Here is a 26,692-nt window from a genome sequence, read left to right as displayed (position 1 = left end):
AACTGGAACGAACCGTCGGAGGGATCTCTCCGGCACCTGAGCTGACACAGTTGTGTTTTTAATGGGATATCATCTGTTTCATGTTTCACCTCAGGGTAAACATTGGAAGAGATAATGCTATGTGGCTTTGGTTGTCATGTTAACTCTCCTTCTGTGCTTTTTCTTTTTCTTTCTCTTCCTCCTCGCTCTGGTCGCAGGCTGATCCAGTTTTCCTCCTGCGGGGCTGGTTTCGGTCCGTCTCGGTGGAGTCCAGACACGGTAATCGATCAGCAGCAGAGCGGAAGAGACAAACGCTCCGTCCAGACCACTCAGTCATTCAGACACGCACCGCATCGCGTATTTACGCTGCCAAAAATTAACCCCCTCTAACAAGCCGTGGTCTTTGCCGCGGTCTAAAAACAACAAAAGAAATACCGCTCCTTCCTAAAACGGGGGGGGGGGAGGGAATCAAAAAAAAATGATTGCAGGGGGAAAAATCACTACCAGTTGATGAAATCCGTTTAAACGGATTCCTCGCCGTCTGACCCGAAGAGGACTGATCGAATCAGACCGACGGATTTTCACTTGTAAGCACACTCTGAGCCTCAGTGTGAGGTTAAATGACTTGTTGATGAATGTAATGAGCAGCACACACACACACACACACACACTCGACTTGCTCTATTTCTGCTCCTTCATCCCTCGGATTTCCATCTGCCATTTCTCCTCTTCTTTGCCCTGAGGGTCTCCGCTCCTCCTCCTCCCTCCCTCCGGCTCCCGAGCCTACCTGCATCCTCCCTCCCCGTGGCTTCGGTGCCTTTTTGCCGCAATATGTACCCTGATACCACCTCTACATCTCTGCCCTCCTTCCCTTCTGCTTGCTTCTTTTCAGAGAAGACCATCTGTGTCAGGTTCACTTTGCTTTGATTTTATTTAATGAAAAATGGAGCCTGAAACTCTCATAGGGTGTCTGGGGTTTACTAAGCCACATTTAAGACTGGGGAAAAAAAAAACAAAAAACATATGGGACTGGATTGCTTCAAGATGGATTATATTCCTTGAATGGATAACTAAATAAAAAGGGTATCTGGTTTACAACTCTATTTTTTTTCGTATTTCGAGGACATAAAATCAATATATCACGATATTTATAGGGCTGTTGTGCTCTCCACGATTAAAAGAAATTCAACTAGAGTAGCAAACAGCAAACAAATGAGTTACACCCCGTGTAGCATTTTCTTTTCTTAGTGTCAGCATTTTATTTCGGTCGCTTTTAATGAGGGCTGAATCCATAAATATGTGCAAAAAAAAAAGAAAAGAAAAAGTCCCATTCATCTTACAAAGCCGATGTCTTTTAAATAAAATAAAATAAAATAAAATAAAATAAAATAAAATAATTTGTTCATTATCTACCACTTAGGGTATAGACAAGGTATATAGAGACAACTATTATTCTCCCACCAGTGGAAGTTTTTTTTTTCAATTAACCTGCATGTTTTGGGAGTGTGGAATTTATTTTATTTTATTTTATTTTATTTTATTTTATTTTATTTTATCTTATTTTCAACAGTGGAAGTTTTTTTCAATTAGACTACATGTTTTTGGAGTGTGGAATTTATTTTATTTTATTTTATCTTATTTTATTTTATCAGTAACTTGCTCTGTTTACCAATGTGTCGATGCTCATCATAACCAAGACAGCAAAGACTTCTGTGACAGTTTATCAGCTCGACGCTGTTTTCTTTTTTGTATGCGATGACGTCCAGTGACGTCTCAGATGCTTCGTATCTAAGGTCAATCCTCCTCCACTCTGTGGCTCTCAGACTGAACCGCAACAGAGGCACAATATGAAGTTAAATCCTCCAGCTGATGCTTGAGGTAGGAAAAAAAAAGTAGGTCAATGCCAAATAGATAATAAAAGTAGCAAAAACTTGATTAAAAATACTAAAGGTTAACACCGGTCTGACACGAAATGTATTACAAAAGTGTGGTCATAAGAACGTTGCCTTCACGTACAATTTTGTTTTTTTCTCTTACAGAAATTCCCCGCTGCCTCCAGTTCTGCCTGATAAACACGTAACGGTAACTCGTCACTGCAAGTGCGACGTAGAACATCCGCATCATGTAATTCCGCTAAAGCTTGTAATCTAGGGGTAAAACCACGGCTTCTCTCACCTTCCTCATGAGGGAGACCAGGTCCTTGGGCCAGGCTGGGCTGTACTGGACACTGACCGTGCTGAAGAGCTGGATCAGCGACTCCACCGAGTTACTGGCGTGGATATCGTAGGGCCTCTGAATCAATCGCATACAAACCAGACCGGTTAGATGAACTCGATTTTGCATCCCCCAAAAAAAACGCCACGGCTTTCGCGTCTTACCCAGCCCCGCAGTACTTCGAAGACCGTCACTCCGAGTGACCACCAGTCCACCTCGAAAGCATAGCCCGTCCCTCCGCTGATGAAAGACTGGAAGATCTCCGGGGCTGGAGGAACACGAGGCAGACGTTCACGCGGGAGGCGTTTCAACTCGAAAACACTCGGTTTTGTTTCCTTAGTGACGGCAACACGTCAAATGCCTTCTCACGGTTTCAGATTTTTTTCTCGTTGAAGTGAAAAGAAAAGTCTTCTTTAAATACCTGCGATTTTTCTTTAGTTTCTGGACAAAAGTTCAACGTCTCAGAAAGCTCACTGTTCCGTAAGCTGACTCAATTACACAAACGATTATTCTTGCCGGTGTGTAGCGCGTCGACGTTTGTTGGTCGGAAGACACCGGAACTCCGCTGTTGATAAGGTTGTTCGTAAAATTTTTCGTAATTTCCTTCGGAAAATGTAAAATTACCCATGTACGGCTTGGTTCCAGCTAAGGCCGTGGCTCGCTCTCCGTCCTTTATAATGGTTGCAATGTTGAAGTCTGTCAGGTGGGCGTGACCTGCGGAGAAACAACCCGACAATAATATCCGGACATGCGATTTTGAACCACGGCAAATTTCAGACATATATTTGAGGGGCAAGCGCGGGGAAAAAAACCCCAAAACAAAACGGAATTATGCTTCTGCGAGTTTTACTGGCGTGCACTTTTGCCTCCCTGGCCGGGATGCCCACAAGGCATCCTTGACTCCTCTGACCTTGTTGCTGGCGGGACTCACTAATGGGCTGCACGGTTTTATTTTCTGTTTCCTGCTTGTCAAGTTGACCATCTGCATTTTTAAAAATTTTGATTAAACGAATGTATATAAGATGAAAAAAAAAAAAAATGACTGTATGTGTCGGTGCACAAATGGGCTTTTAAATAAAATTTTAATCTGTCTTTTCATATAACACTGCTCTGGCAGAATGGCAGGATTTATTGCCAACCGTAATGGTTTCCAGCAGTTTTAGTAACAAACTGAGGGAACGTCTTTTGTCTCCAGTGTCCAGATGACGCGCTAATAAATTGAGAAAAAAAAAAAACGTAAACTCTGTTCAAGAAGGAAAGAGGAAAAAGAAAATACTGATATATTATTTTTTTTTTTTACATTTTTTTTTTAGAAACACTTCACATCCTTACCTTGCTCATCCAGCAGGATATTGTCAGGCTTGACGTCTCTGAAGGAGGGAAAAGAAAGAAAAACGTACATCACAGAGAGCTGTCACTGAAACGACCCGCCATTCACTGCACGCAGTCAGAATCCCGTCTGCGTGTGTGTGTGTGTGTGTGTGTGTGTGTGTGTGTGTGTCTGTGTGTACAATTATCTGATGCTCAGAAAGTAAATGACTGTATTTCACACGGTAATTGAAAAAGGTGTCGGTGCTCAGCGTTGTTTATGATCAGGAGGGGAAACACTGAGATTAGATGTTTCCTGTATGTGCAGATGTGAATTCTGTAGGAGGTGTTTTATAGTCTGATGTGAAGTGTGAATTCCAATTACACTTGGTGCAACATGTTTTGTGTGTGTGCGTGTGTGTGTGTGTGTGTGTGTGTGTGTGTGTGTGTCAGTGAGTGGACAAGAGGGAGAGACCTCTGAATTTTAAACCTTTTGCAGAGCGCGTGAGAACACTGATCCCCCAGGAGGCTTTTGCAGGTTTGCTGGAACACGCTTTGTTACACCAGGCAGTCCACACACACAGAAACACACACACACACACATATCGCAGCATTTTCTAACCCCCATCAAGGCCCTCCAGAGGTAATTAACACAGTGCACACAGCTTATTTAATTATGCCCAGTGCCACGCTGGCGTGGGGAATACAAACCGGTCTGCAGACATCACCTACACAGCTACTGCTAATTGTTGTGGCTCAGTGATGCAAATAGCATTCATTGAAAATTCTTTGAGAAGAGCGACTGTGCTGCCGGCATGTCATTTTTTTTTTCCCCTACCAGATGTATAAAAATTCACTTAAGATTAAATTCATTTTGCGGAAGGGAGAGAGAAATGCATGTAAAATGGAAATTCGCCGTAAGCCGGGGCAAGTGGATGACGGCGAAGAGAGAAGGAGAGAAGAGGAGACTCTCCACTTTTACTTCCCTTCCTCTCGTTGGACTAATTTTTCCCTCCTTGGGCACGGTGGCAGCAGCTGACTGTTGCTAGGAGACCATAGGCCCTTCTTCCCTCACTCGGTGCAACAAAATAATTGTATGGTATTCTCCTGTCAAAAAACTTACAGGGTGGAACAAAACTGTAGAGCTGGGGACAGCCACGGATATCCAGGGAGTGGATTAAGGCTTTGAGAGCAGACACAATGGTGTCAGAGACGGCGGCCGATGCTGAAGGATGCAAAACCGCTGTCTGTCCTGAGAATGTGTGTATTTTTTTTTCCTGTTTTGGGGGCAGCAAATAACAAAAAGGCACCTGGAGCATCGCTGGTCCTCCAGATAACTCGCAATCCTTTTCATTTTTCATTTCCTGTAGAGGCTTAGTCATCACCTTTCCTTACTGTTTTCAAAAAAACTGTTCAGTTACTGTTAGGCAATCACATGATGAAGAAATTTAACATTTGGTTTGGAAGTTTAAAATTGTTATATTCCAATGTTTTTGTTATAAAATGTAAATCTGTATTGGCTGAAAATAAAATTAGATAAACTTGATTGATCCTCATAGGTGAAATTATTTTGTCACTGCAGCGCAACCAAATAATAAATAACAAATATGTCAAAAAATATGAATATAAATACAAATAGAGAGACCATTTGGAGACAATTAGAAAAAACCAAACAACATCAACAAATAAATAGACAGTGGAACATATTTGCCAAAAAGGCACTTATAAAAAAGGTAAATAAAAAGGATACAGCTCTGCCTTTCTCTCGCTCCCTCTCTTTCTACCCCAGCTGGTTGAGACAGAAGGCCGCCCACACTGATCTGGAATCTGTTATATTTTCTGCCTGAGTCCTGTCGCCAACTGCTCACTAATGTGTCAAGGAAATACTGTCCTGCAAGAATGCTAAGCTAATCTGTTACATGTTTCATACTGTTTATTACCTGCTTAGCTCTCACACTGGTTTATGAGGTAAAAGGGGATGAAAAGTCGCTAATGCTTCGCTGCCTCCTATGGTAGCATAGCATTAGCATGCATAGCATATTCACATAGCATCGTATGCTAACACCTGTGGTGAACCTGCTTTGTTTACCTTGGTTTGTTGACTATCTATCTATCTATCTATCTATCTATCTATCTATCTATCTATCTATCTATCTATCTATCTATCTATCTATCTATCTATCTATCTATCTATCTATCTATCTATCTATCTATCTATCTATCGTCGAAAGTTTCTAAGCATTGTTTCATCTTGACACTTGGCGAATCAGTTTGACCTCCTCACACACAGACACACACAGACACAGACACACACACACAAACACACACACACACACAAACACACATACAAACACACACACAAAGTTAATGTACTGTTTGAGAGAAGAACTGTTGCCCATAGAAGTTTTTGAACAAGATTCAAACTGCTTCCCAGCCATCTGCGGCTCTAAACTCTGTGGTCTGCAGGGACAAGGCTCATTCTCTCTCACACACACACATGCGCACACACACACACACACACACACACACACACACACACATACACACACACAGTTACACTTAGTGCTGTTCTCAGCATATTTGGACAAAAAGCTGCAGACAGCGAGTCCACTGTGCTTGAAGATGACTGATGGTAACAATTACCAAGACACACACCAGAGCTATCTTTGGATTGGTAAAGTAATGCAAATGAAATGAATTTACTCAAAGGGACACTACATGAAAAAAAGCACAATATCCTTTTCTTGTATTACTTGTTTAGCTTGTATTGTATAAATACAATCCAATAACTTGAGTAATATGTGTGTCAGCCATCATGCATCCTCACTAGGAAATTCTTCACTTCATTGACGTACACGGCAGTCTGACATTTGACGATGCAACGGTGCAAAGTGCTGCAAAACTCGAGTTACATAGTTATCCTCCAATTTATTTCTTTTAAACTTAAGAAAGGGTATTTAAATGAGAGGGATTGAGGCTAGTAGTAGCTGCAGTCTGGACTGGACATCCCTGGCTGATTTCATTCAGTGCAAGACAAAAAATGTTGTGCAAAAATTGTGCAATATGCAGTTATGCAACGTACACCAACGTATATTGTATATACACAGCTCAAAAAAATAAAGGGAACACTTAAAAAACACATCCTAGATCTAAATGAATGAAATATTCTTATGAAATACTTTGCTCTTTACACAGTTGAATGTGCTGACAACAAAATCACACAAAAATGATCAATGGAAATCAATTGTATCAACCCATGGAGGTCTGGATTAGGAATCACACTCAAAATTAAAGTGTAAAAACAAAGTCCAGGCTGATCCAACTTTGATGTAATGTCCTTAAAACAAGTCAAAATGAATCTGTGTTGCTTCCTGAGTGGACACTATGATTTCACACAAGTGTGATTGACTTGGAGTTACATTGTGTTGTTCAAGTGTTCCCTTTATTTTTTTGAGTAGTGTATATATATAATTCTCAATATATTTATAAATAGATATATGTTTTACATTTTTATACCAGGTAGATCATTTTGATTTGGCCACTTCATAAGTAGCTCACATGCTGAAAAAGTGTGTGCTCCCCTGTGCTACGCTATTTCTTAGTAACTCTAGCATTTTCAAGGGGGACGACTACAACGTCTTTGTCTATGACACAATAAAAGTCATAATTGCAAGCGATAGAAAGGTGGTAGTAGTAATCGTGAAGAAAATGCCCTTTTGCCTTCCTATAGGGGGATGAAACAATTCCTACCCGCAGGTGAAAGCAGAGTCAGGTGAGATTTTAATGATGCATATAAAATGAGCAAAGTTGATACACTCGAGCCATGTTTGCAGCCAAGAGAAAATTACGGGGTATCAAGTTAAGTTAGAAAGGCATGGTGACTTTGGAATTTTTCTTTCTTTCTGTTTTTTTTTTTTAAAGTAGCAAAGCTTTTACAAAAGAAACCGATTATTGCTTGATTCTCAGGAGGCAGGAGGAACGGAGATAACAGGAAAATGCACGGCATACAGAAAAAGATCCTTGTCGCTTTCTTGAATTCGGTTCACAAGTTCGAGTTCCAGTCGGATAAAAATCACCAATACTATTATTTTCGAGCACAACTTTACTCCTAACCTGTGAGAGAAGCCCCTTGAATACTAAATTTCTATGCTCCATCATGGAGGATGCATTGAGTTCCCGCTTTGATGGGATTGTAATCTGTCCTCTGCCTGCATCTCACTGCCCCATTAGGAACCTTTCAGAAAAAAAAAAAAAAAAAAATTAAACTGGATTTTTATCCCTGGTCTCTTTGTTTTGGGCTTCATATATATCATCCATATACATCAGGCTGGAATCTGGGATGTATTTCAAAGTGTTATCCCGGTACAGTAATAAAGGGTTAATCACACTATACCTATATCATCTCGGAAATGGCCTTCGGAAGTACAACCTTGAGGTAATCTTCAAAATGTACCATCGCAGAAGAAATACGGTCTTTGAACCGAAGCTCGGAAAATTTGACAAAACTGAGCATAATGACGCAGCCAGCAGCGCCATCGTTCAAGGGGGAAAATACTGTTAATAAGGATAATGGATATAAACACATTGATGGATGTGCTTTGACATTAAACGTGTCTGTCCTGCTTTCATCTGCTGCTCTACAGACAGAAAACACGACATATATTCAAGAACTGTGGGTGTCATTAAATGCAATTTAATACTTATTTCACTTGAACGAGTGCATTCTTGCCGAAACATTTACAAAAAAATGTCAAATAAGACATTAAACCGCAAGTCTAAAACATAAAGTCTTGGGACATATTGAGTTTATGTCAAAAATGTAAATCTTTTTTTATGATAGGTATGGATCACTTTTCTTCTTCCAATGCAAAACTGTTATTTCACATTATTGTTTCTTATCTAGAAATTTCCAGCGCTTCTGCCGAATCAATACTTTGATCTGCATTTCCTCGCCATACGGGTTGGAATTTTACGTGATAAAATCTAACAATATTCAATAAAAACAGTTAGCAACAGGAAAGCGAGCAAAATGAGATAAAACCAATGATGACATGCTTCATAGCAATGACTGCAAATAAAGGCATGCAGCTTTATGTACATAAAGATCCTCAGTCATACAAGTCGTGGTTAATATTTGTCAAACGCTGTCATGGCAACTAGACTTGACTTTTTTTTTTTTTTTACCTTGAAGACTTTTCACCTCTCAGCCAAGAGACTTCTTCACTTTTACTAGAGTATCTGGTATACACTGTAACTGCTGTTGGGTGTCGGTCCAAGTTGAGGATTCGTGGATTCTTATTGTTATTTCAGAGAGAATGGAATAAAATTTGTTTCCAGCCAGTAGCAGCAATACAGATAGAAAGCAATGGGATGTTTGAGAGATATGCACGGTAGACAGATAATCAAATAAAAATGAATAAGAAATAACAAAACAAAACGGAATAAGAATGCAACAGTATACAGGAACTAATATAAAATGTGCATTGTTGATAAAAGCGCTTTGTATATATAAGTCAAGTATATCAGGTGATGTGTAAAGTTTGGACTAAGCAAAATTGCATAATGGAAAAAAAAAAATTCAATATTAGATGTTTCAATATGTAAATGAGTTAGTTATTTTGCAGAAACTAGGTTGCATGGGGTTGTTGTGTTAACATGCGCGTTGTTTCAGGAACACTAATTCTAAATCTGAACAAAGGAAAAGGAGAGACCCGAAACCCTAACTAGGACCCGGATAAGCCTAAGGGATCTTACGAGTTTTTTTAGTTTTACGCAATCTAAACATGAGGTGTTCAATTAAATATACAGATACTAACTTAGGTGAGTCCACTGAATTTCTACCTTTGGTTCCCAAACAAGTCATACATTAAATGCTCACATTTACATAACAACCCCATTCAGTTTAGCTTCTGCAAAGGAATTCACTTGTTGACATAATAAACCATCTCAACTAGGACTGACACCCGATCCCAAAATTCGAGTCGATTGACAACAGAGTGCAGCTATATTTCCCTGTGGTTCGCTATCTTTTTTCTGTATATTTCGCGAATAAGGATTAATACGAGAAGTGCTTATTTTAAAATGGATATGTGTACATATAGAAACAGCCCCCTTATGTAATCTGCACACGCCCGACTGGGCAGGTAAATAGAAAGTCAATGATCACAGATCAAATTGACAAAAAAAAACAAATAAAAAGCCTGAGAGTTAGATATCTTTTGACAAATTACTGTCGCAAAAAAAAAAAAATATGTTTTCTGGTGAGAAACAAGTTGCAACGAAAACATGCCCGTTGGTTCTTTTTGATTTATGTAATGTTCAGATATAGATTTTATGGTCATTGAAGTGAAAAAAAAAAGATGCTATCTATATTTTTGAAATAGAGTGGAAAGAAAACAGTTACGAATACTGTTTTTTTTATTTTTTTTATTATTTCTACCTCCCTTTTGAGGTAACCTGTCCGCGGCAGACTCCTGTCCGACTTCTGCCGAGAGTTTTGGGGAGTTACAGGATGACTTTCGTCTGACTTTACCTGTGGATGATGTGCTGGCTCTGCAAGTAATCCAGCGCCAGTGTCATCTCGCAGAGGTAGAGTTTGACGGCGTCCTCGCTGAACTGTACGCTCTGTTGCAGGTGGTAACGAAGGTCTCCGCCCAGAAGGAGGTCCACCACCATGAACATGTCCTCCTCATCCTGGAATGAGTACCTGGGACAAGTGCGCAAAAGTGCAGGGACACGGCGATAAGTCACCGTCGCGTCACGGGGGGGGAAGAACACACCTGACAAACAGACGGATGAAGCGGTCGGGGGTCCGAGTCCCCGGACAGCGCACAGCATGCGGTACACTCATCGCGACACATTTGTAAAGCCAAGCGTAAACAGCGGCGAACTGAAACAAACACACACTCGTGCACAAATACAGAAACCCAGCCAATGACAGGCACTAACAGAAGCTGATTGTTGCGTACATTTCCACTTCATGCATCCATCCCGTCCTTTAAATACAGACCTGGGGCATTTTACGGCCCGTTTTGCTTTTTTATCCGGCCCGCCAAGCTATTTTCTTTGAATATTTTTAGTATTTTTAATCAATATTGAATTTACAAACACCTGATTTTTTCCTTTCGTTTAATTTTGTGTGGATGATTTTATACAAAATAATATCAGTACATGTATATACATGTATATGACCATCAATGATTTTTAAAGTTAAAATTAAGTGTCAAAAAATTACAAATTTTAAATTGCAATTTCAATTTTGTACAATTTACAATTTACACCCAGGTGGCCCGCATATAAAAATTAAATAAGAAATGTGGCCCGCCAGTCAAAATAATTGCCCACCCCTGTTTAAATACATGCTTATCCTATCCTAGAATCAGAAAACTTAATGTTTTGTGTGTAAATGCCATAACCGGTAGGCGTCGATTTAACGGAAATAGATTTTACATCCATCATTATCCCAATCACACATGATTAATTTAGAGGATGAAAAAAAAATGGGGATTTGGCTGACAAATGGATGCTTGAATTACTTCCCCGTCTTTTTTTTTCTTGTGGGTTAAATGGAGGCTGCTCTTGGTCTCTTTTTACAACATATATAGGAACAATCAGGCTTGCTAATCATGTATGTCAAATTAAACCGCGGCCTCTTCGTGATTTGGGCGAGTGTCTAAAAACAAACCCAGCGTCGCCGCCCCGGATGGTAAAACAAAACATCGAGGTGAGCAAACTGTTTGTGTGCAAGAGAATCTAATTTCTCATCTCGGAAAAAAAAAATGGAAGCCATGCTAATATCCTCGTAGGCACCTCTTGTCAATTTGCGGTAAAGGAAGGAAAACAAAGTAAGCTTTAGTGATTTTCAAACTCCAACTTGGCTCGCCGTGGCCGAGTTTCAGAGACAATACTTTATTTCGTTTCTCCGGGCTTTGGTCGGGCGGACGATCCGATTGGTCTTATCCAGGTGTAATTTCCTGCCTCTTTATACGGCCCTGTTTGCTGCAGAGAGAAAATCATTTCATCTCATCCGCAAAATTGGTGTTTTCGGCTTCGGAGAAGGAAAAGCCAATTTGAAGCGCGGCTCGCTTCGAGTTTAATTGATCGTATGGACACTTTAAGAGGTTCGGGTGGGAAAAAAAAAAAAAAAAAAACACACCCTGGCACTCAAAAATAACTTTCTCTCTGAAATAATAGCAATTAAGCTATAAACCCTTATTGCTTAATTGCCTGCGGAAATGTGAAGACTTAGATTTTATATCGTCACTATTTTTTGGTAGATTTTTAACGCCGCGATTTCACATCAGACAACACGGCCATAAATGCGGCGAGACAGCTCCGAGGCGCGAGATGACAATAAACTTAAAGCAACCTGCCCTTTGGAAGATTAACCCCGCAATAAAATCGCGGTGATTTGATAGCGTCCCACTCCATGGTGCACAGGTATTCCTCACTGTCACCTTTTTATCACCTCCTCATCCACAATCTAGTTCTGGGGGCATCGTATTCAAAAAGTTTAAGAAAAAAAAAAATCTTTTCAAACCACAGGCGGTACATCGGCTCGGCCCGGTTGTTATTTCCTCTCCGTCCTTTCACCAAGGAGACGAGGACGTGTCAGAAGCGGCGTCAATATTTCAACCTGGTTTTGATTGTCCTTGACTTAAAAAGAAAGCGACGGCCAAAACGCGGACGATGAAAAGCTCTTGTCTTAAGTTACGGAGGGGACCGGTCCCACGGCAACGGCTAAGGGTTGTCTTGGCAACCGCGGAAAGAAAGTGACGCAATTCTGCTAATCATCAGAACCTCTGATTCCCCAACTAATCAAATGAACTCCATTCAAAACTTGAGCATCATTGCATTCCTGTATTCCATCTTTTCACATAATGATACTGATTTCTGGGCTGCCTCGCATCTTCCTTGCAGGTAAAAAAACGCGGCGTGAAATCCTACGATCGAAGGTTGGACAGGGCGTGGGGGGGGGGGGGGGTCGACCATCAGAAAACCAAAAGAAACCGACGTTAATAACAGAATTGAATGGGTGTTGAGGCGTGAAAATGGAAATTGATCGGTCGCTTTGGAAAAAAAAAATACCGAACGGAATTGTTTCGATACCCTTCCCTGCTTTTTTCAAGTATTTTCTCAGAGGATCTAAATACGAATGGGATTCCAAGGATCAAAAATCAAACATTTAAATCAGTGCTGGCCAGAAAGAAAGGAAAGGCGTACGATATGGATTTGAGACCAGGGATGTTGTAATGTTGTGTAGTTCTGAGAAAAAAGTGGCAATTTGGGAAAGGACAGGAAGCAGAGCTGGAGGCAGCAGGGATGAAGACTTTCTCTTCAGGATTGACAAGGATGGATGAGATCAGGAGTGAGTCAATCAGAAGGGCAGCGCATTTTTGATGTTTTTGGAGATACAGCCAGACTGAGATGATTCGTACATGTGCAGAGGAGGGATGGCCAATATATTGGTGGAAGGATGCTGAGGTTGGAGGCCTCGAGGAAGACTTGGAAGGCTGGGAGCAGCCAAAAATAAGTGGGAGAAGATCTGGCAAATGACAAAGTGATAAAAGCGTATTTTGAGATATTAAGTGCATTTTATTTGGGTTAAATTCTCTGTCCACATTTGGTATGGTTAAACTGGTGCAGGACATGTATGCTAGCTGTGAGACACTGGTACGGTGTGCTGTAGGGGTAACCGAGAAGTTCAAGGTGGAGGTGGGATTCCATCAGGGATCAGCTCTGAGCCCCTTCTTGTTCACAATGGTGATGGACAGGCTGACAGATGAGGTTAGACAGGAATCCCCATGGACCATGAGGTTTGGGGATGACATTGTGATCTGTAGTGAGAGCAGACAACAGGTAGAGGAAAATCTAGAGAGGTGGAGGTATGCTCTGGAACGGAGAGGAATGAAAGTTAGTCGCAGCAAGACAGAATATATGTGTGTGAATGAGAGGAACTCGGGTGGAACGGTGAGGCTACAGGGAGTGGAGATCAAGAAGCTGGAGGATTTCAGGTACCTAGGGTCAACAGTCCAGAGCAACGGAGAGTGTGGAAAAGAGGTAAAGAGACGGGTCCAAGCAGGTTGGAATGGGTGGAGAAAAGTGTCAAGGGTACTATGTGATAGAAGACTATCGGCCAGAATAAAAGGAAAGGTGTACAAGACAGTGGTGAGGCCAGCGATGATGTATGGCCTAGAAACTGTGACAATGACCAAAAGACAGCAGGCAGAACTAGAGGTTGCAGAGATGAAGATGTTGAGGTTCTCTTCGGGAGTGACCAGGATGGATAGGATCAGGAATGAGTCTATCAGAGGAACAGCACATGTTAGATGTTTAGCAGAGAAGGTCAGAGAAGTCAGACTGAGATGGTTGGGTCATGTACAGAGGAGGGATAGTGAATATATTGGTAGACGGATGCTGGAATTGGAGCTACCAGGCAAGAGGTCTCGAGGAAGACCAAAGAGAAGATTTATGGACGTAGTGAGAGAGGATATGAAGATAGTTGGTGTGAGAGTGGAAGATACAGAGAATAGGGTTAGATGGAGAAAGGTGATTCGCTGTGGCGACCCCTGAAGGGAAAAGCCAAAAGAAGTAGAAGAAGATTTTCATTGAGTAAGCCGACTTTATGCCGTGAGTCTGGGATGTTTCCTCATTGACTTTTTATCCTCTCCAATAAGTTGCAGTGATAATTGAAAGCTCGCCAGTAACTTGAGTTGTGCGCGGAGATTCGACTGTCCTAAATCAAGAGGGGGCGACTCGGAGGAGTCGGAAAAGGACCGGGCACCGCGGCTTACAGAAGAGAGGTTGGCAGACTGGAAGAAGTACAAGGAAGGGGCAGAAATAATCAGGCCATGGTGACAAATGAGCACGGGGAGGCAGGGAGTAAAGGAGCGAAATGGAAGGACAGAGAAAGAGGAGAACAGGTTCGAAGCAAAAAGGGAAACAGGAGTTTGTGATCCCGTTGGCTGCAGTTGGTCTGCGAGCTTTTTGCTGGCCTACATAAAGCCGGAGCTGGCGGCAAGCCTCAATCACAAGGCTTACACACATAAGACACACACTTCCGCGCCCCTCCGAGGATTCCTCCAACACCGGCCTGAGTGAGTTCTATCCCCTCGCAACCATCATCCACCTCCACGTACCGGCCGCTGTCCCGCTTTCGCAAGGTGCGCTCCGAACGCGCTGTCCTACAAAAAAAAAAAGTTCCCGAAAAAAGTCGCGAGTGAGGCACTTTCGGTAAGTCTTAAGTCCTTCAAGGCTGCGAGTGCAGGCCAATAATCAGTGAATGCCATATTAGAGAAATAGACTCCTGTGCTGTTGGGAATTATCCCATATTTTGCCTTTTAGGGGGTTGATTTAAGGCTAAGCCCCCCCCCTTGCAGAGCTTGTTATAACTGCTGACTAGGGTTGGAGAGGCTAATTTGTTCTACGGTCTCCAAAGGCCTTGTTCCATCCAGACCTGAAATCAATATTCCTAATGGAGGCTGAGCAAGACGCGGTGCATCCATCCTCTCGCTCGCTTTGACACAGATGGACCGAGCGGCGAGAGGAATAACCCCCCGATACGCAAGTCCAGGACGGGGCCTTGTGATTTAGGCTCGTTTCATGTGACAAATCTTTGAAATCCTTCAAGATGATCTCCCGGGCACGTGTCTCAAAAATTTGACAACTGTTGCCTTGACAACTCTCACGGCTCGGTGACTTTACTTGGAAAGTGAAGCGTCCTTTTGCGCTAGGTTACCCGGTGGGGGGGGGGGGGGGGTTGAGTAACGCTCGAGGCAAAACATCTCCTTATAATGAGCCGCGAGACTCGGTTGGCCGAGGGGATCGAACGCTTGCAGTTTTCTGTCGTCTCTGATAGAGGGGGGAAGATGTGACCCGAGCACTCGAGTGTTTTTAAAAAATATATGAGGGAAAGAAAAAGTCAGTGTCTTCTCATGTGTCGCAAATCCTTACAAGGATTTGTGTGGGATTTGACGCGTGGCAGCAAATGATAGCCAATTTTTTTTTCCTACTCCAAGGTAATCCACTCAATGTTTCCTCCACTCCTACACAGGAATATATCAGCGGAGCAATTACAGCGCCGCAAACTTGACATCGGCCACTGCTTAAGGTGCCTGGGCGAAAGGGATTCGGCGTGGCCTTTCGCAAGGTCTCCTCCTAATGAATTTCCGTCCGGGACGTAGACGTAACCCATGAAAACGCTCGGCAGGCTTCAGGGACGTCCCGATGGAAGCAAAGCCGGCGTGAGCGCATGCGTGGAGTCGAGAGATGTGGGGAAAAAACCTTACAAATCCTCTTAGTCTGCACATCTCACTCTAAACAAATCGATGCCAAATAACTCTTAAGCGCCGTCTTGCCCACTCCACCTTTACTTCTCTTGTTTTTTTTGATGTTTTTTTCTTTTTTCCACACTCCCTAAGACCGTCTTTGGCTCCCTCCAGGCATTGTATTAATAAAAGGAAAAAAATCCAGGTGGCTTTATCGAGGGATGCATTTCCTCTGAGTTGCATCATTGTTGTGTTTGCTTTAGAGAATAGTCCAGGTCTTGAATTCTCCAGCGGCTCTATTGCAGTTCATTAATAATTCACAGAAGTGCCCGAATGCCAGAAATCACAGCGCTCTTATTGATACCAGCAGCTGTCTGATACGCAGGGTATTGGCTAAACAACAGATGCATTCAGGAAACCAATCGGGTTCCTATTTAAATAGGAAGTAACACATAACTCATTACCTGGCCGGCTGAGACGCTGTACTCGAGCAGCTGCGGAAGCGGACGGTTTTTGCGACGCGAACTCGATACGAAGACAAATCTGTGACAATCCGAACCTCACGAAGCATCTGCGTAAAACCTGAGCAGAAACAACGGGCTTGCAAAACATCAACTCGGCCGCTTAAAGTTGCTCCTTCTGCACTGACGCACCGCTGGGATAACAGCAGTGACACACCTGGTTTAATATCGTCTCCTTTTCGTGTCGGAAAATGTCATCGCTGCTCGGAGAAGAAGCTAAAAGTCCCGTTAATAACCATTGTGATACAACATAGTTGCCTTTTTGTTTTGAAGATACTAACAGATAAAAATCATCTTTTTCTCTCGCTGCCTATATCTTAAAAACATTATTGGTAAAAAGAGACATCCCTATTTTTTATAAATAATGCAAAGCAACATAAGCTATATAAGTTTTTATGTTTCCCGTCTGGTGACTGGTATTGTTTGTAAGGATGGTTTACTTTCAAATTATGGGTATTTAAAAAATGTTCTTAAAAATGATAAGAATATGATCTTTTCTTGAGTATTAATTCTCTCCTTGTTGTAATACAGTATTTTTTGCCTGACGGTGATAATAATGAGCACAAATGCGGTTGGACGAGACTCATGAACGGGGAAGCAGAAGAGAACTGTTTTTTACTAATGTCATTTTTTGGTTCAGTGAGTAACTCAGTTGAATAATCTACAGTAACTTTTTCTCCCTCTAGAACTTCTCTGAATGGAAAGTGACCTGAGGTTTTGGTGAAGAACAGAATCCAAACTAAAGCCCGGAAGGCCGAGAAAGCAGGACTCGGTGTTGAGCTAATAGGTTTCATCTATCAGAGACATGGAAAAATGTACTCTTTCTAGGCGTTTTCTTGTTTTTAAAGGTATTTTCAGGACATTCTAACACGTTAACGTGCCGGCAAAGTCATCGCAGAAATAGATCTATCAATAAACTGACTGAAAAAATGAAGAAAATTGGCACACCACCCTCTTTAAATTCTTTAAATTGATTCATTCTTGGCTTTTCAAAACTGCTGCATCATGTTGACCCAGATGGCGATCTGTTTTATTAGGAATTGAGAATAAAAAGTGGCGTGAAAAAAGTTTTTTGTGCTGTCGATTTGGTGCATCTTTGCTTTAACTAAAGTAACGGTCGTGGACATTTTCAAACTATTTGTGCACCAGCCACTAAAACGGATTCTTCTCCACTATTTCGGTGAAATAATGTTATTATCCAATGACCAAGACTTGTTTGAAGCTTGCTGACCTCATTGTTACTCTCGCCGCTGTCAGTAAACCATCAAATTACATGTAAAAGGTTATGGAAACTTCCAATTATGTGGATGATCCAAAGTTTTGTAAAAGCAGAACCCGCTTAGATGATTTCCAGAATTTGTGATTGACAGGTTGTTATCGGAGCCTGTTACCGCTTAAAAAGCAGAGAAAGGGGGAGTAAAGTGTGAAAATGTTCATAGTCTTGTAGATTGTACAATAAAGTTGAGCTTTTTTTTTTTTCTCCTTGCTTTTTTGGGGTATTTAAAATAGTTCTGGTTGGTGCGTGACAGAAATGAGCAGCGCATGGAAAAGTAGAACACAGTAGGCTTTGGCAGCCATATACTCCTGCAGGGAATTATACTATAAAAAATACACAGGCCGGCTACTGTACACTCATTAAAATGCCTTCGGTCTGATCCAGCGGAGTGGCTTCTCTAGCGGACAAAAATATCCCATAAATTAAACGTAAATCATTCAAGTCGGCGAAGGGGACGAGCCGGCCACGCGGCTTCGTCCCGATCCGTCCGGTAATAATCGATCTATCATGGCACGCGTGAAACGGCTCAATATTCTGGTCGTGACCGTTTGCAAGAGATGAGCACGTGCAATATCATTCGACCAATTATGGTGGAGTTAAGTGCTTTGTGTAATATGCCATGAATGCCGTGCCAGGTCCCCAATTACATTTAGAAATGTGTCCCCGCTCGGAGAGGAGCGTTTGAATAATGAAAGCAGCCGCCATTCACCCACATATCAGACTCCGGGGAGGAGCGAGGTCGTTTCAAACTGCAGTAATTATCAAATGTGTGCTTCATGGGCCCGGAGTCAAAATTAATATCCAAAAATACCTCACTCATGTAAATAATTTTGCAAATGAACACTTGTTGCTTTCTGAGAAAAAATGGGAAAAAAAAAAAGATTTTTTTTTTTTGTGCCAAATGTAGACAGCGGAGCTCAAGCACAATATTGATGAAGAGCAAATCTATCTTTAGGCATCGCAATAAACATGCATTATCCAATGAGAGTCGAATCGGGGTGATTATGCCACAATGCGCAGACAAGACACAGCACAGCAGACCACATGGAAAGTGTAAAAACAAAGGATAGTCACCAGAGATTTACTAAAAAAACATGTTCAATTTCCTGTAGGATCTCAAGCTCTCTAAAGACGTTTCGGACCTCATCTCTCTCTATGCACTGCTGTTTGTTCATGTACTTCATGGCGTACATCTTCTCTGTGTCTCGCTTTTGCACGATGCATACCTGCAGCAGAACCAGAGGAAAGGGGGGAAGAGGAAACACGGGTGGGGTAAAGACAGAGAAAAAAAGAGAAGGGAAAAAAATAGATCAATACACTTTAGCATATACTGTGCATATAAAATGTGCATTTTTAGATGAGCAATCGTGAAATTCAAACTGGATTTGTAAAAAAAAAACATTACATCATTACAACAGCAACCCTGCTACAGCACAATGCAAATAAACTTTTTTTTTTTTTTTTTTTTTTTTGCATCATACTGCTGTCGATTAATGCAATTGCAGGGAAGGATTCTGGAAAGCGATATAGAAAATGTAAACAGACCGGGCTTTTCTTTTATTAAGGGATTCACTTAGGCCAGATTTTGTGGTTTCATGGTGTGAAAGGTGAAGAAAAGGGAGGTCGTTACAGGAGCGTTTTAGTCAGTATCTCACACTTGGCGGATACGTCATTAAGCCTGCCGCTTTGCCAAAAAACGGGGAATTCAGCTCCCTACATGTCAAGGTCCTTGGCCTGTGCATGTGTTTCAAGAGACTGAAACACATTTCCTTCAACTGATTAAATGGACCGTATTGATCGATCACCAATCATTGAGCTTAATATGATGAATTTTTCACATGCTTTGAACTGGGAGGACATCATTAATCAAAATGATAAGAGCCTCTAAAATAAAATGTAAGCACTCTGAGAGCGTGTTGGCCTGCAACCAATGTTACCTCTTTGGATTACAAGAACAGTAAAACCAAGGCGCCTAAAATAAATTGTATTATTACATCAATTCATTTGGAATTGTGAGCAACTCTGTAACACCAGGGAATAAAATATTTCAATGTATATATATATATAAAGAGAGAGAGAGAGACCAAGTATACTTAATATTTAAAATATGTATTGTTTATATATTAAAACTTTTTTTTTCCAAAAATATTTGAAATATGTATTGTTTCCCTTGCAATCACCATGTATGTTACATTAAAGTTGTGTACATTTTTGGCCATTGCCTTACTCTGATGACGCCTTACACTGAACGGACCCAGACACAAACACACTTCCAAATGTCCATCAGTCGGGATGGAACGGTATTCGGATCGAGATTTCGGATTGGCTGTACTGCATGTCAATCAAACATGTCAACGCCGCAGTGGGGGTGGATGATAGGCTAACAGCTATTTCTGATAACATGCCATCACCAACACTACCTCTACTGTAGTGTATTCTGTTGTCATTTTTTTAGTTTCTATTAAAAGGCAGGGCTCCGCGATCGACGTCTTGCAGATGAACATGTTATATCTCCCTCAAACGCCTGGTCTAAAGATTTATGATTCTGATTCAATGCTTCAGTTAAAAATGTTTGCATCATTGCAAGGGAATATTCATGGGGGAGATGTAAATCTTTTTCACTCGAAAATCAATGCATAATAAATAGTTTCAAGTGTTTTTTTTTAATCCGAGACCGGAGACATCCCGGGCACATCTTGTTTTAAAGTGCATTTAGAGTTGCTGCAATGGATTATAAACTGAAAAGAGAGACAAATAAAGATACACAAACAGTCACTCACTCATTCATACATCATTTAGAGACGTTAATCCACTCACTCTCATTCACATGCCTGGGCAATTTAGGGTATCTAATGAATATACTGCATGTTTTTGGACTGTGGGAGGAAAATACAGAGAATTTTGAGGAAACCAAAACGGGCTTCAGGTGGACATGCAGACTCCAGAACCAAACCTGCAGGGACCTCTTTCTGCACTTTGCAACTGAAAATATTCTTTGTATGTATAGCCAGATAAAGTAAAGTATATTGGAATTTCTTACACAATACCAAAATTGTCTGTAAAACTGGGGAAATGGATGGAAATTTTAATACCTGACTTGCAGATGACCCCAAGGTTCAGCGGTCTGCCTTAAAAAGGAACCTCAAAAAGAATTCATTTAACTTGTATGCAGGAATAAATATGCAGAGGAGGAAAAACAAAATTCCTAACAGCTGTTTGCATTGGCGAGATGAATAAATGAAAAAATCAGAGTCTACTTCGTAGAATATGAGTGTGATTAATGCAAGTTGAATACCATTAACTGAACTCCAGCCCCCAAATTTATTGGATTATAAAACTTTAACCTTCCAATATCGGTGCACAGCACCCGGGACAGCCAGGGGCTCATATTAGATTCTCCGAAAGTTTCAGAATGGCATTAGCGCATTCCGCCGACCATTTTTAAACGGCACCGCTAACAAGAGCGGAGGAGAGAAAATACCGCCCGATTGCCAGAATGCACAGGAGAAATTAAAGCAAGTTCTTCTGTCATCATGTATATATCATATATTCTGCGTTCTAATCTTTAATATTATGTTGCTGTGGTCTACAAAGGGTGGGAAGATCTCATTTGCATGAGTGCTGCTAAGGAGGGAAGCCACCAATCCTTAACACTGTCAGTAAAGTGCCTAAGTGGGCCCGGGGAAGAAACCGTGGCGGCATCAATGCAGGAGAAGAAACAGGACGCGTGACATGCTAAGCCTTTATTCTATTTAACAGGATTCCTCCGGAACTATGTAAACAAGAACGCTGGTGTTAGGGAAAGGGATTAAAAAAAAAAAAATCTGGAAACCTGCCTGCCAGCTGATTCTTCATCATCAAGACAGGTTTTTTTTTTTTTTTAAGCTTATGATGAGTGGTATACGACTTGGGCGTCTGAGAATCAGATTACCAACTTCTAGTATTATGCAATGTTAGTGGTCCTTTAATAGAGCCTGAGAAATGTTTCCACTTGTATGCATGCATGCATTGATTTTTCTGCTCCTCGTAACTAAACACACAACCCCGCACTGGCAGAGGAGGGAGACATAAAGCACACATGGTGAAAATCATTCAAGAACCCCAAAGCTCAGCCTGTGGGCGGAAAGTTCTATTCCATAAAGGAAAGCAGGAGGCGATGATTTAAATGACTCATGCGCAGTTCGCCAGTGTTACGATTTGGTGAAAAGATTCAGGAAGCAGCCGAATACTCGTCTCAATCTGAAGTGGACAAGGTTAAACAGTGCAAATGGTGAAAAAAAAAAATAAAAACCTTGTACATATCCGGATGATACTGCGTTCAGCTGAATAACAATTCAACACTCCATTGTGCCGCGATAATAGTTTGCGAAGGGCACGGCCAAGGTGCGCTTCTGAAAAACAAAGATTCAATGCTGCGTCTGTCATCCAGCGGAAAATGACTGACAATAATGTTCAATGGAAGCGGTTGCAAAAAGCCACAGTGTAAACCGTCCTTCATATCCCCCTTAGAGCCAAACACATCCTATAATATAATAGAAGTAACCCTGCTTCTTCTCAGTAAAAAAAAAAAAAAAAAAAAAGATTTTCTATCTGAGGCACATTCATAAATTTCCAAAACACAGTCCTTATAATAAAAAAAAAAAAAAAAAAAAAAAAAAGCAGAGGGAGAAAAACCTCACGGACTTCTCACACGGAGGTTACTTGAAAAAAATACCTGTATAATCGTCCCTCTATAGTTTTGCACAATAAGTGATCTTCAAATACCTCAACCCTTGTGTGTCCTTGTGTTACAAGCGGGAGGTGCAGCCTTTTACATTTGCATTGAAATGTTGGAAAAAAGAAATGCAACGATTCATGTAGCCGTTATCATTCATTCCCTCATTCGGAACCCTTGTTCTCCCTTCTTTCCTCTTTCTTTTTAAGATGGTGCCGGAAGACGGCAGCCTGTTGCAGCGGCTCGCCTGCTACCGTAACACAAGAATTTCCTGCTAGAGTCGATCACAGGGCCGCATTTAGAGACATTCAACTACTTGCCACTGTCAGAGGCCACTGATAGACTTGAGTAGCTATTGCACCAACTAAAATATTAGAAAAGGTTTTAACACTACTCTAAATGAGGCGTGAAATGTAATTATCTATGGTGACGGATGGAAAGGTATCGCATCTTTTTAAACTCGTGCTCCTCTCGAACAGGGTTCGGAGGACGTCGGCCTCGGTGGTTTCCTCCGTTCTTCCACAGAGCCCTTCTCTCCTTGAATTTTCTCAGTTTGTATTTATGAAGACACGGTGTGTTTAAAAAAAAAAAAAAGGTAAAAACGGTGTCTCCAGAAGCATCAAGAGCATTTGGAAACCGATCAAACAGCGTCTTATAACACCCCCCCCACCCCCACCCACAAAAATGGCAGTAGTAGACAGCAGCTTGGAAAATGCCCCTAAGTCTCACTCACCATTTTCCGCAGATCCAAAATTTTATGTAATAGAGGGATTAAGCATTCCAGTGTTCACTGAATGCAAATACATTTCTTTGCAGATGGATCCAAACGCCCGCAGAGGCTATAGCGAAGAGGATGATATTGTCACATGGCTCCAGTTTTCCAAGTGAATGCAGCACAAGCTGACACCCCATTAGCTTCTATCCACATATAACTCAGCCCGGGAGATGTTCGGAGGATTAACGGAGGAAGCAAGAAGTTCCGTCTCTCACCTTTGGTCGTGCACTTTGTGTCAAAAAGGAAAAAAAGAACAAGGTCTCGACTACAAGGGAGTAAAATGGGCGGCGATGGAGGGGGGGGGGGTTTAATTTTCAAGCGTGGACATCCGGGGGGAGCTCAGAGCACAGCAGCTGCTCCACCGTGTCAGCAAGAGTCAGGTGAGGTGGTTGGGGCACCTGATAAGGACGACTTCTCCAACATCCACTTGGAAACAGAACCCGCAGTCGACGCTGGAGGGATTATATGTCGCGTTTGGCCTTGGGGCTCTGCAGGGGGGAGCTGAAGAGTGTCACCTAAGGTTGTCCTTCTCAACCTGCTGCAGGGGACACATGTAAGTCATGGGATAACGGTGATTGTGAAAATGATGATAATGAAAATAAGTAAATCCAATTTCAGCGGGAATGTTTTAAGGTTGTTAGGAAGCCCGTGTGATCTGGCTGAAGTTAGCTTCCGATGCTGATTTTTTTTTTTTTTTACTTTTGTCTTTATTTGCCTTCAAGGATGTACTCTCAGGCTTTGAATAGAATTCATTACATTGATAAATAGTATTGTTTCTTTTTTGGTTATTTTTTTGCTCAAAATTCAAATATTTAGTTTATATAATGCAGCATTATTATTAATATTGTCATCTCTGGTGGGGGAGATGTTTGACCTATATGTTAAATTCTGGCATTTAAAAAGAATGTTGCATATCAGCGGAGGACACTGTTTACTCAAAGTTTAAATCTGAAAATCCTCCCAGGATTAAAAGAGTCCCCATCAGTTCAACCTCACCCCATACCTCCTCTGTTTTTTTCGCCCTCAGCGTGATAACAAACAGCTCGGGGCCCCGCTCTTATCCCATCTCCCTGGTTGAGCTCCACACAGACCCACTTTCTCTTTGCTTTCAGCAAGGCCAGTCTGTGCCATCTGCACAGAGCTGGAAGGTAGTCTAAATAAACCTTCAAATCCTGTAAACAAGAACTAAACAGGTTCCTCCTCATCTTTTTTTTTTTTTTTTTTTTCTACTGTCAAAACAAATATAATAAATAAATTCCTGATATATTAGGAAGAGTCAACGTCTGACTGTGCCCAGAACAGCCCGGAAACATCAAAATATAGCCGTTTGGGAAACGCTTCAAGTATTCATTCGGTGTGAGTTGAGGTGACTAAATTACTGTGCTTGGTTTATAAAAAAAAACAATTAAAAAAAAAACACAATTTGTGGTTAAGCAGCAGAACAAATGACCACAAAGGTGTCACATTTGTAATAACAGCAGTGCTAAAATTCTGCAACAACCCGCAGAGGAGCAGAAAGCAGCACTATGATGTATGGATTCCTCTCCTGTTTTATTCATCCCCTTCATGCAATTTTAACTTGATGGCATAAACAATTGCACGGAAAAAAAATATATTGTCGCTTTGTATAAATCCTCTCATCCATTAACACGATGTTCCGATGTGACAATCTAGCGGGGCCTAATGTCTACTTAAACACCCGAAAGGTAAAACCGAAGGGCAAAAATGATCCCGTTTTATTTTTTTTTTAAAGGTCATATGTGATTTAAACACCGCCAGTCTAGAAAAAAAAGTATTCTCTGCCATACACACACATGAAATCACTGCAATAGGATGGAGAGCAACCGTTGTCTCGGTATTTTATTTATGAAACTAAATTTCCATTTCATCATCACGTTGAAACGAAAACATTATTTCAACAGGAACGGGCATCTCGCTCACTCACCCGCAACTCCACTGCAGCGCAGAAAGCAAAAAGCAAGCGCCTTCATCCAAAAAGTTACTTATTCTGGGCAAAACAGATCCTTATCATGCTATCTTTTGAAAATATTGGCCTGCGCCGTGGGAGGCAGCGGACGTTACATCTACTTGTTATTGGGACAGAACACCATTATCTCGGAGAGATTCGTTCAAAGCGCACGCCTCAGAGAGAGTTCACCTCGCTGCACCTCCAAAGAAAGTGAACTTAAAGCCCGATCGGCGTTTGTGATACAAATCGTAAAAATGTCAACCATATGAAATTGTCGTGAGAAAGACTAATCTGTGGTTCAACTGAGAATCGTGTTTCATCATCCATCTTTCTTATAGCGGGGGAATAGCTGGACAAATATAAATGATTATTATTGCAGCTCAAAATGCTGATTGGCTACATGTCGTCTTAAAGTCATGATAAAACCCCATCAGGCCGCTGTTTTTGTCGGCGCAGACAGTTATTTGGTTTTGAAGATTATTCCGGGAAAGAAATCTGACGTGTCTTCCTCTCTGTTCGTGGGTGGACATTGTTTAAGGTTCATTTATTTACATCAACGCGATTTTCCCCTTTCGAAGCAGATTCGTCACCAGCTGCCGATACGACGGTGCCAAGTTTGGCTTTCAGACCGCCGCCTGGTGCCTCTCTGGTCAAATGGCCCTCGGCGAAGATGAGGACAATCGCATTGTCCTTCATTGATGTTGTTTTTGACTTGTGATCAAATCCCGTGACGCGTTGTTGACAGTATTCTCGGACTCTTTCCAAGCACATTATACAGAACTGTGGGCAGCTGGAAAACGTAAAGCCAATCAAATATAACGCTGTCAGTCATCTCACGGCGGCTCCGTCTTATCTGGAATTCTCAGGAGCCGGTCAGCGGAGCGAAATGATGATTTTTCAAAAAGGACTTATTCATATATTCATAGACCGCATTAGCAATTCAATGCATTAGCCCGGTTTTGTGCGGGGCGGTGTAAAAGTAACAATTTTTGGGGGTGACAGGTGTGAGCCCGAGCGCTTTGTCCGTGATTTGCATATGAATAAAGATGTTTTCACCTGGTCTGAATTCAAAACTGAGATGGAAGATTCTGATGATTGCGTCAGCGCGCCCATTCACGAGAGCGGCTCCTCCAACGCCAGCCGACTCTTCCCACTGGATAACAACCGCTAAAATACCTTCTGATTAATTCTGTAACATTATCTCTGAAGTACCCGATTCCCCCGCCTGAGCCAACTATCCATTAACTGCTGGCTCGGCCGCCATTGTTAAATTCTAATTTAGGAACACCTGCTATGCAGATTGTGGGAATATTTGTCAAAAATAAAGGTCATTTTGCATCCAGCAAAGACTACAGGTAGGGGACTGCCTGGCCAGAACCATGTGCTGCGTCTGGAGGCTGGGGGAAGGGGGTGGAGAGGGTGGATGTGGGGGGGGTTTGTTGATGAATTGGCTCGTTCACCAGACCTGGCTCAGAGTTTCCCAACCCGAGGCCGGCAGGATGCGTTCACCTAAGGGAAGCCGTGAAGCTGGACAGCATTTGGGAGCCCTCAAATATAAGGATTATGCTTTAAACGGTTTTAGCACAAATGAAAATAAATGACTGCAACCCTTTTTCTTGCACCCCTCCCTTCCTTATCTCTAGTCATATCCCTCTCTGTCCTCTCCACCT

At 41.8% G+C, this 26,692-nt stretch overlaps 1 protein-coding gene across 1 annotated transcript in view; it reads right to left on the bottom strand.

Annotated features, from left to right (window-relative positions):
• The window catches only part of stk32c (serine/threonine kinase 32C), an 80,099-nt gene that overhangs the window by 11,845 nt on the left and 41,562 nt on the right, over positions 1-26,692 (bottom strand). The window contains exons 3-8 of the mRNA XM_086164686.1: positions 18,639-18,790; positions 10,034-10,207; positions 3,526-3,563; positions 2,818-2,907; positions 2,358-2,461; positions 2,155-2,271 (exon numbers count right to left, since the gene is read on the bottom strand). Of these exons, the coding sequence (XP_086020812.1) occupies positions 2,155-2,271; positions 2,358-2,461; positions 2,818-2,907; positions 3,526-3,563; positions 10,034-10,207; positions 18,639-18,790 (675 nt within the window). The remainder of the gene's footprint in view (positions 1-2,154; positions 2,272-2,357; positions 2,462-2,817; positions 2,908-3,525; positions 3,564-10,033; positions 10,208-18,638; positions 18,791-26,692) is intronic.

This window comes from Fistularia commersonii, chromosome 2 (assembly GCF_037954325.1).
Source record: "Fistularia commersonii isolate RoL2024-O1a breed Wild chromosome 2, RoL_Fcom_v1.0, whole genome shotgun sequence".
In the NCBI taxonomy this organism is placed as follows: domain Eukaryota; kingdom Metazoa; phylum Chordata; class Actinopteri; order Syngnathiformes; family Fistulariidae; genus Fistularia; species Fistularia commersonii.
Note: the sequence above shows the minus strand (reverse complement) of the source record. Positions and strands in the feature narration are given on the sequence as shown.